The sequence below is a fragment of the Littorina saxatilis genome, linkage group LG16 (assembly GCF_037325665.1).
Source record: "Littorina saxatilis isolate snail1 linkage group LG16, US_GU_Lsax_2.0, whole genome shotgun sequence".
Classification (NCBI taxonomy): domain Eukaryota; kingdom Metazoa; phylum Mollusca; class Gastropoda; order Littorinimorpha; family Littorinidae; genus Littorina; species Littorina saxatilis.
The window spans coordinates 3,808,132-3,824,573 of record NC_090260.1 but is presented as its reverse complement, the minus strand read 5'-3'; the positions used below and the strand labels follow the sequence as shown (position 1 = coordinate 3,824,573).

The window sequence follows — 16,442 nt, the reverse complement described above, 5'->3', positions numbered from 1 at the left end:
ACACACACACACACACACACACACACACACACACACACACACACACACACACACATACACCACGACCCTCGTTTCGATTCCCCCTCTATGGTAAAACATTTTGTCAAAACTTGACTAAATGTAAAAACGAGTGGCTCTCATACAAACCTATTTTTCCAATCAAAGGAAGAGATCTTTGTGAAGAGCAAATCTACCTGAGGTATGTGCTCATTTTGAACGAGTCAGTGGTGAAGATCAAACCACAATAAACATGCAGCGAAACAAAACACTTGCCTACAATCTATGTTTTCGGAAATTTGATCTTGATTTATGACCACAGAGACAAATTGTCTAATTTTGTTTCTGTTCTTTCTTTAAGGATTTCATTAATCATTACATTTATTATGATTTACTTGGAATCCTTTTAACAAAAGCGTAGTTGCTTGTGGAATCTTGGTTTTGTTTCACCCTTTATTTTTACAGTTGGCTTTGAGGTGATAAAAAAGCCCAACTGAAGAAAGCAGTTTTAACTTGTCACTGTTTTGATCTTATTCTTTTAAACACACACACACACACACACACACACACACACACACACACACACACACACACACACACACACACACAGGCACACACACCACGCACAGAGAGAAAAATAACGATTTGTTGGTTTGTTTGTTTAACGCCCAGTCCATCACAAAGGGTTATATCAGGGCGGTGCTGCTTTGACATTTAACGTGCGCCACACACAACAGCACAGGCTTCATGTTTCACCCAGTCACATTATTCTGACACCGGACCAACCAGTCCTAGCACTCACCCCATAATGCCAGAGGACAGGCGGAGCAGCCACTAGATTGCCAATTTTACAGTCTTAGCTATAACCCGGCCGGGGTTCGAACCCACGACCTCCCGCTCCCTGGGCGGACGCTTTACCACTAGGCCACCGTGTTGCGGTATAAAGAGAGAGAGAGAGAGAGAGAGAGAGAGAGAGAGAGAGAGAGAGAGAGAGAGAGAGAGACAATGACAATGACAATGACAATGACAATGATTTATTTTACGAGGGTAACAGAACAAGCATTGGTATACTTTTTTGCATCTGGCCCTCGCCCTAAAGAGGGACTAAATCTACTATAATAACTACTACTACATACTTACATAATTAGTAAAACAGTATAAGTTTATGTACATAAGTGCATTATATGAAACATTGTAGTTTATAAATGTTTATGACAAGGTGCAAAGCAAAAAATTTGCAAGTCAATTAAAGTCAGAATACTATGCAATAGTACATCAACTCTGCAAGACAATGGATATTATGCAGAGCATCATAATTTCGTGAACAAAACAATAAATCAAAAGTGAGTGACTGTGTCCCAAAGGACATAACAATCAAGAATATACTATTTTCATTAAATGGGATATATATTTGTTTTTGAAAGAATCTGTGCTGGTAGCTTCCCGTAAGGCATTCGGAAGAGCGTTCCAGAGACGGCCACCTGAATAAACTAGACTAGACTTAAATAAGTCTATCCTAGGAAGAGGAGTGTTAAATTTCATAAGGTGGTGTGAATTCTTCAAAGAGAACTTTGAACAAATGGTTTGGGGTAGAGTTTTGGATATAATTTTATGCATAAAGATTCCTTTGGTAAAAAGCAGTCTTGACTTTAGAGGTAAGATCCCTGAATGTATGTAGTCTAACTCTGTGAGGGCAGTGTGCTTTAGTAATACTACTTTTAGCGCTCTTCTTTGTAATCTGCTGAGTGGTTTTAAGGAATTTTCACTTGCGGAGTCCCATAGAGTGGATGCGTAATCAATAACAGATTGAATATGAGCAATGAAGAATAACTTTCTGGTGTGGCAGTTCAGGAAGTGTTTAATTCTAGATAAGAGATACACTTTCTTTGACACCACTTTACTAAGTTGCTCTATGTGGGTTGACCAAGACAAGTTGTTATCGATATTAACACCCAGCAGTTTGTGATGGTCGACTTTTTCCACTATTTCACCATCTATCATTAAAGCAGGACCAGCTGAACAACTATTTTGGCGTTTTTGTCTTGTTGTTATGACCATAATTATATTTGGTTTTCTTTGGGTTAAGAGACATATGGTTTAGTTCAGTCCACTCTGTCAACTGGTTTAAACTCCTTTGAAGTGATTCTGATAAGCGAGTTACATTTGTGTTGCTGGAGTGAATTGTGGTGTCATCTACAAAAAGTTCACATACATTTTGAATATGTAGGGGGAGGTCAATAATGTATATAGAGAAGAGGAGGGGTCCTAAAACCGATCCTTGCGGTACACCGTATTTTACTTCCTGCATGCTCGACGCCGAGGCGTTTGTTAGTACGGTTTGTTGTCTGCCGGTGAGAAATGAACTAATAAGTTTGACAGTTTCGATTCTGACGCCATACAATGCAAATTTTCTCAGTAATAACGTGTGATCAATAACGTCAAAGGCTTTAGCAAAATCAACAAAAATGGCACCACAGAATTCATTGTCGTTTATTTTCTCCAGCCATTGATCAACAAGAGAAACTAAGGCAGTATGGCAGGAATGGTTAGCTCTAAAACCCGATTGTTTAGGGTGAAGTAAATTGTTTTGGTTAAGATGCGTTAGAATATGTTTGTTAATGTGTTTTTCAAGTGGTTTTGATAAAACAGACAATATTGAAATTGGCCTGTAGTTTGATGGGTCTTTTTTATCACCTGATTTAAACAGAGGAATGACTTTAGCCTGTTTCAGGGCGACTGGGAAATAATTTTTGTCTAAACAAAGATTATAAAGGTAAGTGAGTGTTTCAGAAATTACAGGGGCTGACAATTTAAGAATCCTACCATCGAGGCCGTCGATTCGCCGGGAGCCTGTTTGCTTAAGGTGTGTAAGTGCGTAAACAACTTCAGGTACTGTAAGTAGAGGAATATTCGCTTGATTTGAAACTTGTTTCGACTCACAATATTCTTCTAACACTTTCAAATTGTTCAAATTGGATTTGTCATTTGTAATAATTTGTTCAGCTATTTTAGAAAAATGCGTGTTTAAATCATCAGGGGATATGTCCTTAACACAACTTGAATGACTGGCAATCGTTTTATTTGTAAGTTCATTTATTGCTTTCCATATATATTCTTTGAATTTTGCTTTGATGACGCTAGGTCATGAAAGTACTTGATCTTTTTTGTTCGTTTAAGTGAGTTTACTTTATTTCTCTGTTCTCTATACTCTGCTTCCTTGCCAACTGATTTTAAGAAATCACGATGGCCAATAGCATCTTGTAATTCAGTATCAAACCATTTAGGTTTTACTATTTGCTTGACTCTCTTAATTCTCCACGGGGCATGTTTATCGTATATTTCTGTAAAGACATTTATCCAGTGTGCTATTGCATCATCAGGATCACTACAGACTCTGTGACAGTGGTATACGTCACAGACTAGTCACTACAGACTCTGTGACAGTGGTATACGTCACAGACTAGTCACTACAGACTCTGTGACAGTGGAATACGTCACAGACTAGTCACTACAGACTCTGTGACAGTGGTATACGTCACAGACTAGTCACTACAGACTCTGTGACAGTGGTATACGTCACAGACTAGTCACTACATACTCTGTGACAGTGGTATACGTCACAGACTTGCCACTACAGACTCTGTGACAGTGGTATACGTCACAGACTAGTCACTACAGACTCTGTGACAGTGGAATACGTCACAGACTAGTCACTACAGACTCTGTGACAGTTGTATACGTCACAGACTAGTCACTACAGACTCTGTGACAGTGGTATACGTCACAGACTAGTCACTACAGACTCTGTGACAGTGGTATACGTCACAGACTAGTCACTACAGACTCTGTGACAGTGGTATACGTCACAGACTAGTCACTACAGACTCTGTGACAGTGGTATACGTCACAGACTAGTCACTACATACTCTGTGACAGTGGTATACGTCACAGACTAGTCACTACAGACTCTGTGACAGTGGAATACGTCACAGACTAGTCACTACAGACTCTGTGACAGTTGTATACGTCACAGACTAGTCACTACAGACTCTGTGACAGTGGAATACGTCACAGACTAGTCACTACAGACTCTGTGACAGTGGTATACGTCACAGACTAGTCACTACAGACTCTGTGACAGTGGTATACGTCACAGACTAGTCACTACATACTCTGTGACAGTGGTATACGTCACAGACTAGCCACTACAGACTCTGTGACAGTGGTATACGTCACAGACTAGTCACTACAGACTCTGTGACAGTGGTATACGTCACAGACTAGTCACTACATACTCTGTGACAGTGGTATACGTCACAGACTAGCCACTACAGACTCTGTGACAGTGGTATACGTCACAGACTAGTCACTACAGACTCTGTGACAGTGGTATACGTCACAGACTAGCCACTACAGACTCTGTGACAGTGGTATACGTCACAGACTATCTTCGCCTTCCGTCCGCGTCAAACAAGACTAAAAAGCAAATGCTTATACGACTCGCCTTCCGTCCGCGTCAAACAAGACTAAAAAGCAAATGCTTATACGACTCGCCTTCGACATGTCCCATTACAGTGTAACCCCACTTTTTAGATCCTCCAATATAAGACTCTCTCCGCAGGGCCGTACATAGGTAGGGGGGGGGGGTCCCAATTATGGTATGGGGCGTTGTTAATGAAAAAGATTGTGTGTGTGTTTTTAGGGAAAGGTTAGTCGATTGCAGATGGCAAGAGTGGGATTATCATGTACAAAATAGTGATAGATTTGCTGTTTATCGGACATTTTGCACTGTACATGACATTAAACCCTATCTTTTGTTGAATATGGATAGACATTTAAAGTTTATTATGACTAGGTTTCGATTAGGTATTTCAGAAATTGCTGTGCATTCTAACCGATATAAAAAACATAATTCCGATCAGTTGATGTGTCCCCTTTGCAAAGAAAAGCAAGAAGATGAAGTCCATTTTGTTTTGTGTTGTCCATACTTAAACAGATTAAGAGAAAAATGTATCCCATTTAAATATTATAAAACCCCAAGCGCTTTTAGACTTAGCCTGCTCCTGGCCTCACATCAAGAAACTGTTATCAGAAATGTATCCCTGTATTTGTATAAAGCCTTGAAATTAAGAGATGTTGTAACCTCGTAGTTAAAGACCGTGTAATATATGTTTTATTCTGTAGTGTTGTGCGATTATTATGTTATTATGTTGTACCTTTTTTGCACCTGATGAGTTATATTATTTGCAACGTGAACCGTTTGTTCACACCCATTCATAAGGGGCTATGGCCTATTGAATAAATTATCTGCGTCTGCGTCTGCGTCTCTCTCTCTCTCTCTCTCTCTCTCTCTCTCTCTCTCTCTCTCTCTCTCTCTCTCTCTCTCTCTCTCTCTCTCTCTCTCTCCCTCTCTCTCTCTCTCTCTCTAACTCTAACACACCTTCTCGGTATTCCACTTTCAAAAATAATCTGGCCTGCCCGAAGCCACGCATTGACATATTTAAAACTAGTCTTTCATACTCGGGAGCTTATGTCTGGAACTCCCTACCTACATGCTTAAAATCGACCAGTAACCTTAAAACATTCAAAACACATCTGCAAAAATACATTCAAACATCACTTTAATGTAATGTGCCTGGTTGCTCGTATGTGTGCCTTTTATCCTTCTGAAAATGTGCATGTATGTGTCTTGCGTCAACTTGGTGTGATAAGAATACATTCTCGTGTATTACTCCTTCTAGTATCTAAGATAGTATTACTGCATTTTATATTGGCATGGTGATTCCTTCATAATCTAAGATGGTATATATTAGGTCATGAACGGTTGGGTTTTTTTTTTTTTTTTTTTTTTTTTCAAACTTCGCTACCTGATCCTTTATTTGGTTAGTGTGTCGTGTTATGTTGGCTTGCCTTATAAGTTAGTTGATCTTCTGTGTGTGTGTGCGTGTGCGTGTATATATATGTGTGTGTGTGTGTGTTCTGATAATGTATGGTTGTATATCTGTATATCACATGTCGATAAAAAATGATCTTATTCTTATATTACTATTATTGCGTGTGTCTGCGTTTCATCATAAAAAGTTTGTTCCTATGTATTCCCATTTCGATTATAACCATTTTGCTTAGATCAGGACTAGCTGTAAGAAAGGTCCTACGGACCTAATGCTATCTTTCCTGTAATAAAGTTCAATGTTTCAATGTTTCTCTCTCTCTCTCTCTCTCTCTCTCTCTCTCTCTCTCTCTCTCTCTCTCTCTCTCTCTCTCTCTCTCTCCCTCTCTCTCTCTCTCTCTCTCTCTCTCTCTCTCTCTCTCCGTGTTGGTTATTAGTGATGACAGGTCCAAGGTTAGCTCGACCCGTGTTGGTTATTGGTGATGACAGGTCCAAGGTTAGCTCGACCCGTGTTGGTTATTGGTGATGCTAGGTCCAAGGTAAGCTCGACCCATGTTGGTTATTAGTGATGACAGTTCCAAGGTTAGCTCGACCCGTGTTGGTTATTGGTGATGACAGGTCCAAGGTTAGCTTGACCCGTGTTGGTTATTGGTGATGACAGGTCCAAGGTTAGCTGGACCCGTGTTGGTTATTGGTGATGACAGGTCTCAGCTTAGCTCGACCCGTGTTGGTTATTGGTGATGACAGGTCCCGGGTTAGCTCGACCCGTGATGGTTATTAGTGATGCTATGTCCAAGGTTCGCTCGACCAGTGTTGGTTATTGGTGATGACAGGTCCAAGGTTAGCTCGACCCGTGTTGGTTATTAGTGATGACATGTCCAAGGTTAGCTCGATTCATGTTGGTTATTGGTGATAACAGGTCCAAGGTTAGCTCGACCCGTGTTGGTTATTGGTGATGACAGGTCTCAGCTTAGCTCGACCCGTGATGGTTATTGGTGATGACAGGTCCAAGGTTAGCTCGACCCGTGTTGGTTATTAGTAATGACATGTCCAAGGTTAGCTCGATTCTTGTTGGTTATTGGTGATAACAGGTCCAAGGTTAGCTCGACCCGTGTTGGTTATTGGTGATGACAGGTCTCAGCTTAGCTCGACCCGTGATGGTTATTGGTGATGACAGGTCCAAGGTTAGCTCGACCCGTGATGGTTATTGGTGATGACAGGTCCAGGGTTAGCTCGACCCGTGTTGGTTATTGGTGATGACAGGTCCAGGGTTAGCTCGACCCGTATTGGTTATTGGTGATGACAGGTCCAAGGTTAGCTCGACCCGTGATGGTTATTGGATTGGATTGGATTGGATTGGTGATGACAGGTCCAAGGTTAGCTCGACCCCTGATGGTTATTGGTGATGACAGGTCCAAGGTTAGCTCGACCCGTGATGGTTATTGGATTGGATTGGATTGGATTGGTGATGACAGGTCCAAGGTTAGCTCGACCCCTGATGGTTATTGGTGATGACAGGTCCAAGGTTAGCTTGACCCGTGTTGGTTATTGGTGATGACAGGTCCAAGGTTAGCTTGACCCGTGTTGGTTATTGGTGATGACAGGTCCAGGGTTAGCTCGACCCGTGTTGGTTATTGGTGATGACAGGTCTCAGCTTAGCTCGACCCGTGATGGTTATTGGTGATGACAGGTCCAGGGTTAGCTCGACCCGTGATGGTTATTGGTGATGACAGGTCCAGAGTTAGCTCGACCCCTGATGGTTATTGGTGATGACAGGTCCAAGGTTAGCTCGACCCGTGATGGTTATTGGTGATGACAGGTCTCAGCTTAGCTCGACCCGTGATGGTTATTGGTGATGACAGGTCCAAGGTTAGCTCGACCCGTGATGGTTATTGGTGATGACAGGACCAAGGTTAGCTTGACCCGTGTTGGTTATTGGTGATGACAGGTCCAAGGTTAGCTCGACCCGTGATGGTTATTGGTGATGACAGGTCTCAGCTTAGCTCGACCCGTAATGGTTATTGGTGATGACAGGTCCAGAGTTAGCTCGACCCCTGATGGTTATTGGTGATGAAAGGTCCAAGGTTAGCTTGACCCGTGATGGTTATTGGTGATGACAGGTCTCAGCTTAGCTCGACCCGTGTTGGTTATTGGTGATGACAGTTCCAAGGTTAGCTCGACCCGTGATGGTTATTGGTGATGACAGGTCCAAGGTTAGCTTGACCCGTGATGGTTATTGGTGATGACAGGTCTCAGCTTAGCTCGACCCGTGATAGTTATTGGTGATGACAGGTCTCAGCTTAGCTCGACCCGTGTTGGTGGTTGGTGATGACAGGTCTCAGCTTAGCTCGACCCGTGATGGTTATTGGTGATGACAGGTCCAGGGTTAGCTCGACCCGTGTTGGTTATTGGTGATGACAGGACCAAGGTTAGCTCGACCCGTGATGGTTATTAGTGATGCTATGTCCAAGGTTCGCTCGACCCGTGTTGGTTATTAGTGATGCTAGGTCCAAGGTTAGCTCGACCCGTGTTGGTTATTATTGATGACAGGTCTCAGCTTAGCTCGACCCGTGATGGTTATTGGTGATGACAGGTCCAAGGTTAGCTCGACCCGTGATGGTTATTGGCGATGACAGGTCTCAGCTTAGCTCGACCCGTGATGGTTATTGGCGATGACAGGTCCAAGGTTAGCTCGACTCGTGATGGTTATTGGTGATGACAGGTCCAGGGTTAGCTTGACCCGTGATGGTTATTGGTGATGACAGGTCTCAGCTTAGCTCGACCCGTGATGGTTATTGGTGATGACAGGTCGCAGATTAGCTCGACCCGTGATGGTTATTGGTGATGACAGGTCTCAGCTTAGCTCGACCCGTGATGGTTATTGGTGATGACAGGTCCAAGGTTAGCTCGACCCGTGATGGTTATTGGTGATGACAGGTCCAGAGTTAGTTCGACCCGTGATGGTTATTGGTGATGACAGGTCCAAGGTTAGCTCGACCCGTGATGGTTATTGGTGATGACAGGTCCAAGGTTAGCTTGACCCGTGATGGTTATTGGTGATGACAGGTCCAAGGTTAGCTTGACCCGTGATGGTTATTGGTGATGACAGGTCTCAGCTTAGTTGTCATTCGTGTAGATTGTGTTCATGTTGCCATTCGTGGAGATTGTGTTCATGTTGTCATTCGTGTAGATTGTGTTCATGTTGCCACTCGTGGAGATTGTGTTCATGTTGCCATTCGTGGAGATTGTGTTCATGTTGCCATTCGTGGAGATTGTGTTCATGTTGTCATTCGTGGAGATTGTGTTCATGTTGCCATTCCTGTAGATTGTGTTCATGTTGCCATTCGTGGAGATTGTGTTCATGTTGCCATTCGTGGAGATTGTGTTCATGTTGCCATTCGTGGAGATTGTGTTCATGTTGCCATTCGTGGAGATTGTGTTCATGTTGCCATTCGTGGAGATTGTGTTCATGTTGTCATTCGTGGAGATTGTGTTCATGTTGTCATTCGTGTAGATTGTGTTCATGTTGCCATCCGTGGAGATTGTGTTCATGTTGCCATTCGTGGTCATTCTGTTCATGTTGCCATTCGTGGAGATTGTGTTCATGTTGCCATGATACTTCTTTTCTTTGCGTGTGCAGGAAAGATGCTGTACTTGGTGCTTGCTCTCATCGCCCTGCTTCCAGCCTGTCTGGGGTACGTAGCACTTATATACCCGTCTGCTTCCAGCCTGTCTGGGGTACGTAGCACTCAGATACCCGTCTGGGCAGCCTTCGCTTGCGTAACACTCTTTACCAAACACTCACAGTACAGCCACCCCCCCCCCCCCCCCCCCCGCCTCTCCCTCACTCCTCCCAGATCGGAGTGTGACTTCCCCACAGGGTGTGAAAGCAAAGACAGCCCCCCCCCTCCCCTCACTCCTCCCAAATCGGAGTGTGACTTCCCCATAGGGTGTGAAGGCAAAGACAGCCCCCCTCCCCCTCACTTCTCCCAGATCGGAGTGTGACTTCCCACAGGGAGTGAAGGCAAAGACAGCCCCCCTCCCCCTCACTCCTCCCAGATCGGAGTGTGACTTCCCCACAGGGTGTGAAGGCAAAGACAGCCCCCCTCCCCCTCACTCCTCCCAGATCGGAGTGTGACTTCCCCATAGGGTGTAAAGGCAAAGACAGCCCCCCTCCCCCTCACTCCTCCCAGATCGGAGTGTGACTTCCCATAGGGTGTGAAGGCAAAGACAGCCCCCCCCCCCACTCCTCCCAGATCGGAGTGTGACTTTCCCACAGAGTGTGAAGGCAAAGACTGCCCCCCTCCCCCTCACTCCTCCCAAATCGGAGTGTGACTTCCCCACAGGGTGTGAAGGCAAAGACAGCCCCCCTCCCCCTCACTCCTCCCAAATCGGAGTGTGACTTCCCCACAGGGTGTGAAGGCAAAGACAGCCCCCCTCCCCCTCACTCCTCCCAGGTCGGAGTGTGACTTCCCCACAGAGTGTGAAGGCAAAGACAGCCCCCCTCCCCCTCAGTCCTCCCAAATCGGAGTGTAAATTCCCCACAGGGTGTGAAGGCAAAGACAGCCCCCCCCTCCCCCTCACTCCTCCCAGGTCGGAATGTGACTTTCCCACAGAGTGTAAAGGCAAAGACAGCCCCCCTCCCCCTCACTCCTCCCAGATCGGAGTGTGACTTCCCCACAGAGTGTGAAGGCAAAGACAGCCTCCCTCCCCCTCACTTCTCCCAGATCGGAGTGTGACTTCCCCACAGAGTGTGAAGGCAAAGACAGCCCCCCCTCCCCTTCACTCCTCCCAGATCGGAGTGTGACTTCCCCACAGGGTGTGAAGGCAAAGACAGCCCCCCCCCCCCCACTCATTCCAGATCAGAGTGTGACTTCCCCACTGGGTGTGAAGGCAAAGACAGTCCCCCCACACTCCTCCCAAATCGGAGTGTGACTTCCCCACAGGGTGAGAAGGCAAAGACAGCCCCCCTCCCACTCACTCCTCCCAAATCGGAGTGTGACTTCCCCACAGGGTGAGAAGGCAAAGACAGCCCCCCTCCCCCTCACTCCTCCCAAATCGGAGTGTGACTTCCCTACAGGGTGAGAAGGCAAAGACAGCCCCCCACCCCCTCACTCCTCCCAGATCGGAGTGTGACTTCCCCCCAGGGTGTGAAGGCAAAGACAGCCCCCCTCCCCCTCACTCCTCCCAGATCGGAGTGTGACTTCCCCCCAGGGTGTGAAGGCAAAGACAGCCCCCCTCCCCCTCACTCCTCCCAGATCGGAGTGTGACTTCCCCATAGGGTGTGAAGGCAAAGACAGCCCCCGCCCCACTCCTCCCAGATCGGAGTGTGACTTCCCCACAGGGTGTGAAGGCAAAGACAGCCCCCCTCCCCCTCACTCCTCCCAGATCGGAGTGTGACTTTCCCACAGGGTGTGAAGGCAAAGACAGCCCCCCTCCCCCTCACTCCTCCCAGATCGGAGTGTGACTTCCCCACAGGGTGTGAAGGCAAAGACAGCCCCCCTCCCCCTCACTCCTCCCAGATCGGAGTGTGACTTCCCCCCAGGGTGTGAAAGCAAAGACAGCCCCCCTCCCCTCATTCCTCCCAGATCGGAGTGTGACTTCCCTAAGGGTGTGAAGGCAAAGACAGCCCCCCTCCCCCTCACTCCTCCCAGATCGGAGTGTGACTTCCCCATGGGGTGTGAAGGCAAAGACAGCCCCCCTCCCCCTCACTTCTCCCAGATCGGAGTGTGACTTCCCACAGGGAGTGAAGGCAAAGACAGCCCCCCCCCCTCACTCCTCCCAGATCGGAGTGTGACTTCCCACAGGGTGTGAAGGCAAAGACAGCCCCCCTCCCCCTCACTCCTCCCAGATCGGAGTGTGACTTCCTCACAGGGTGTGAAGGCAAAGACAGCCCCCCTCCCCCTCACTCCTCCCAGATCGGAGTGTGACTTCACCACAGAGTGTGAAGGCAAAGACAGCCCCCCTCCCCCTCACTCCTCCCAGGTCGGAGTGTGACTTCCCCACAGAGTGTGAAGGCAAAGACAGCCCCCCTCCCCTTCACTCCTCCCAGATCGGAGTGTGACTTCCCCACAGGTTGTGAAGGCAAAGACACCCCCCTCCCCACTCCTCCCAGATCGGAGTGTGACTTCCCCACAGGGTGTGAAGGCAAAGACAGTCCCCCCCCCCCCACCCACTCCTCCCAGATCGGAGGGTGACTTCCCCACAGGGTGTGAAGGCAAAGACAGCCCCCCTCCCCCTCACTCCTCCCAGATCGGAGTGTGACTTCCCCCCCAGGGTGAGAAGGCAAAGACAGCCCCCCTCCCCCTCACTCCTCCCAGATCGGAGTGTGACTTCCCCACAGGGTGTGAAGGCAAAGACAGCCCCCCTCCCCCTCACTCCTCCCAGATCGGAGTGTGACTTCCCACAGGGTGTGAAGGCAAAGACAGCCCCCCTCTCCCTCACTCCTCCCAGATCGGAGTGTGACTTCCCCCCAGGGTGAGAAGGCAAAGACAGCCCCCCTCCCCCTCACTCCTCCCAGATCGGAGTGTGACTTCCCCCCAGGGTGTGAAGGCAAAGACAGCCCCCGCCCCACTCCTCCCAGATCGGAGTGTGACTTCCCCACAGGGTGTGAAGGCAAAGACAGCCCCCCTCCCCCTCACTCCTCCCAGATCGGAGTGTGACCTTCCCACAGGGTGTGAAGGCAAAGACAGCCCCCCTCCCCCTCACTCCTCCCAGATCGGAGTGTGACTTCCCCACAGGGTGTGAAGGCAAAGACAGCCCCCCTCCCCCTCACTCCTCCCAGATCAGAGTGTGACTTCCCCACAGGTTGGGAAGTCAAAGACAGTCAAACCACAGTGGATGTAGGCTGAGATGATGGCCTGCACTAATCCAAGTTATTCGCAAAACGCAAAATGGTGATGATGACGATGACGATGATGATGACGATGATGATGATGATGATGATGACGATGATGATGACGATGACGATGACGATGATGATGATGATGATGATGATGATGATGATGATGATGATGATGATGATGATGATGATGATGATGATGATGATGATGATGATGATGATGATGATGATGATGATGATGATGATGATGGTGGTGATGATGATGATGATGATGGTGAAGATGATTTTTTTTTTTTTTTTTTTTTTTTTTTTTAGTCGGATGTTTCTTTCTGAAAAAAACAAACTTTTGTGGATGAGTTTTTCTCTAATCACAAGTACACGATCGAGTCATGGTCATTATCTGCTGGTTCTGGAAAGGACACCGTATGGTCAGCTGGTCGATAGAGTATCACTTTAAGTGGCAGATATCGTCCGCGCCAGTCCCAGTGGTAGGTTCGGCTACATACCGAAGCCTTCGGCGAAGGTGTGAATCTATCAATTAAAACAGGAGAATCATAGGTTGTCAAGTGTCAGATCAATGTCTGCCTTTTAACCAGGTTATTAACAAACCAACTGGACAAGCACGGCTAATGGAATGGAATGCATTGACAAGAAACTATCATACTGATAAAAAGAGTGTCGAAACTCGTGCTCGTCCTCGACCTGGTTTGAGGAGGCCAAGACCAATATTTGCAAAGCCAAACAAGCGAAACAAACCAACCAACAAACAAACAAACAAATACAAATGACTTGGAAAATGTAGTTTCCTGGAATTTCAAATATAATTTAAAACAATATTTATCATGATTAATCGCTTGGGCCCTAGCCATTCAACATTAGTCAATATTTGGGACAGTGATGACCATCTGCCTGGTTCATTCGTACATTTACTTGTCCTCATTAACGGTTTACGGACATTTCATTTGAGAATAAAAACCGCTTCTTTTTTCTTCTTTTTTCTTTTTCTTTACTTTGTAGAGCCCTTGTCTTGAACTCTCGCAGACTGAATACAACCGTTACACACCTTCAAACGAGTACAACAGCTCATATCGTCAGCATTTGGAAGCGTACACATTTTGACCCACCGTATCGCGGATCGTATCAAACCGCCAAACACATTTTGGATCATGTATCTTCCAGGAAGTTACTACATCAAGAATGTTTTTTTTGCCACACTGAACAAGAAAGCAGCAGAAAATAATCCTGCTGAGCTTAAAACACTGTTTTTTTTAATCTTTAACACGCAATTTTTTAAGAAAGTTGCAAAAAACAACAACATTTTTTATGATGTTTCAAAACTAATACTGCTGAGAGAGTTTACAAAAATATTTTGCTGAATCTTTAACACGGAATCTTTTAAAATAGTTGCAAAAAACAACAGCATTTTTGTATGATGTTTCGATCCGGTAAAAATTATTTCTACTGTTTTGACATACCTGGTTCATAGAAAAGGCTTCATACTCTGCGTGGCACTAAAACAAAAGACAAATCAAAGCTGCAAACAGAACCACACACACACTGTGACAGCCTTCGTTTCTGGTATTCAGTCAACAATAACGGCTGTTCTAGAGTTAAAAAAAAAAAAGGACACTACAGTTTCGATAAATGATTAAAAGCAAATTAATGTCGCCTTTTATGGAAATTATGTAGGGCAGATTCTATAACGTCCTCATTAGCAGCAAAAATAGAAAAAGTCGTAAAGAAAAAGCAGCAGTTGCGCAAAATGACGCAGTACTTTGAAGGCACAGTCCTTATAATGAAAAATGTTCAGCCTGCCATCTGAGATCTGTCGTGTTTTTACATGGGAGAAGACCATCCCTCCACTTCAACAATATCAACAATATCAACAATATCAACAATATCAACAATATCAACAATATCAACAATGAACGTCGTAACGGCTCTCTGTGCAGGCTGAAATGTTCTTCTTTTTTTTTTTCTTTTTTTTTCTTTTCTCTTTTTTTCATACAGCGCATATATAAATAACTTTACATTAACAGCACAATACTACTAGTTATCTATATTCTTTTACACAGTTCAATTTTACTAGAAATTTCGAAGTCGAGCTTGGTTCTGAAATAAGATCTTCATGTTAGTTTTTGGATTTCCGTACTTAAACTGGCTTATGCACATTTTCGATATCAATATAAGGTGATTAATTATGAAGGTTTTCTCTCTGGGGATATCACGTGTGAAATACCCCAAAAGAGCCTCTTCGCAGCTTAACTTTATTATTTTTGCCTGTACATTTAAATATGTACCCTTGACATTCCTGCCATATGGGTTGCACTGCTCTACACTGCCAGAAAAAGTGCTCGATGAAGTCGGTTTCGTTACAATACTGACAGAGATTTGTTTGACGAATTCCCATCTTATGTAGCAAAATATTGGTGGGATATATATTGTGTAAAATTTTCCAATGCAATAGACGAAGACGGGTTTCTGTCGAGCATTCGTTAGCTAATTTCCAGTGTTTATCTTCTAATGTAATATTTAATTTGTTCGACCAAAATCCAGCTGAGCTTGGCTCCTTTATCTCATAATTTAACATCTTTAGGCGAATTTGGCGTGGAGATAATTGTATAAATGGCATATGATCAGAACGGGCCTGACCCGTATCACGCAATAATAGAGCTTTAATGGCAGTCTGTATTGCATTATATTCAAATAGGCGAGACTGTTTATATCCAGTTCGTTCACATATTTCCTCAAAAGAGTACATGTCGTTATCGTTAAAAACATCTTTAACAACGCATATTTTAGCCTTTATCCAGTCATTCATGTATAGCGTTTGCTTCCTGTACCTTATATTTGTATTCTTCTTCTTCTTCTTCGTCGTTCGCTATATTTGTATTATTCCATAAGGTTTGATTGCGTACACTTATCTGCTGTTCATTACTGCTTATTTCTTTGATCTTGTGTTTATTGTTTAGCCAGGTGATAAAAGCTTGTTTCCAGAAATCCTTTAAAATTTTCTGCACTCACATTTGAGCGCAGACAGCATAAGCGTTCGCCCAGATTTAAAAAAGATGCTAATGGAATCTGTTACCACTTTGCGTTACTTCCGTCCAGCAGCCTCATAATCCATGAAATTAGAAATGATGTTTGTACATCTTTGACATTAATCATTTTCAGACCTCCAAGATTTGTCTCTTGGCACATTACTTTTCTATTAACTTTTTCATAAGCTCTTTTGTTTGAATATTTTTTTTCCAGATAAATCGGAATAGAGATGAATTTAGCTTATTGAGGAAGTTTTCTGTGGCACATAGAGATTGCAGTGCGTAAGTAAACTGTGACAACATTAATGTTTTGACTATACAAATTTTCCCCATTATACTTAGGTTTCTTTTCGACCATGTTGCTATTAATGAATTTACTTTATGTAGTTTAGGTTCCCAGTTTTCTTCTATGTTGGAGGCTGGGACAGAGTTGTTGAAATGAATTCCTAAGATTTTGATTTGTTTTTTCCAAATAATATTACATGGTCGGTCAGCAGAAAATTTATTTATACCAAGCCACATTGCTTCTGTCTTTTGATCATTCATTGCTAACCCTGAAAATTTTGAAAACTGAGTTATAAGATGTAATACGTTTCTTAGGTCTTTCTCATCTTGTAGGAAGAAACTAATGTCGTCAGCATACATAAGTAGTTTAAGAATTTCACCATGTCTA

General features: G+C 44.7%; 3 protein-coding genes across 4 annotated transcripts in view; 2 read left to right on the top strand and 1 right to left on the bottom strand.

Moving 5' to 3' along the window:
- The window catches only part of LOC138950250 (uncharacterized), a 255,207-nt gene that overhangs the window by 75,010 nt on the left and 163,755 nt on the right, over positions 1–16,442 (top strand). The window lies entirely within an intron of this gene.
- LOC138950257 (uncharacterized) overlaps positions 1–16,442 on the top strand; it is an 89,412-nt gene that overhangs the window by 58,418 nt on the left and 14,552 nt on the right. For both annotated transcript variants that reach the window (XM_070322000.1, XM_070321999.1), the window contains exon 2: positions 9,528–9,582. In XM_070322000.1, coding sequence (XP_070178101.1) covers positions 9,533–9,582 — 50 coding nt within the window. In that variant the 5' untranslated portion in view covers positions 9,528–9,532. The remainder of the gene's footprint in view (positions 1–9,527; positions 9,583–16,442) is intronic.
- On the bottom strand, positions 9,005–9,493 carry LOC138951448 (probable basic-leucine zipper transcription factor S). The gene has a single exon (XM_070323050.1). The coding sequence runs from the start codon at positions 9,491–9,493 to the stop codon at positions 9,005–9,007; it is 489 nt and encodes a 162-aa protein (XP_070179151.1).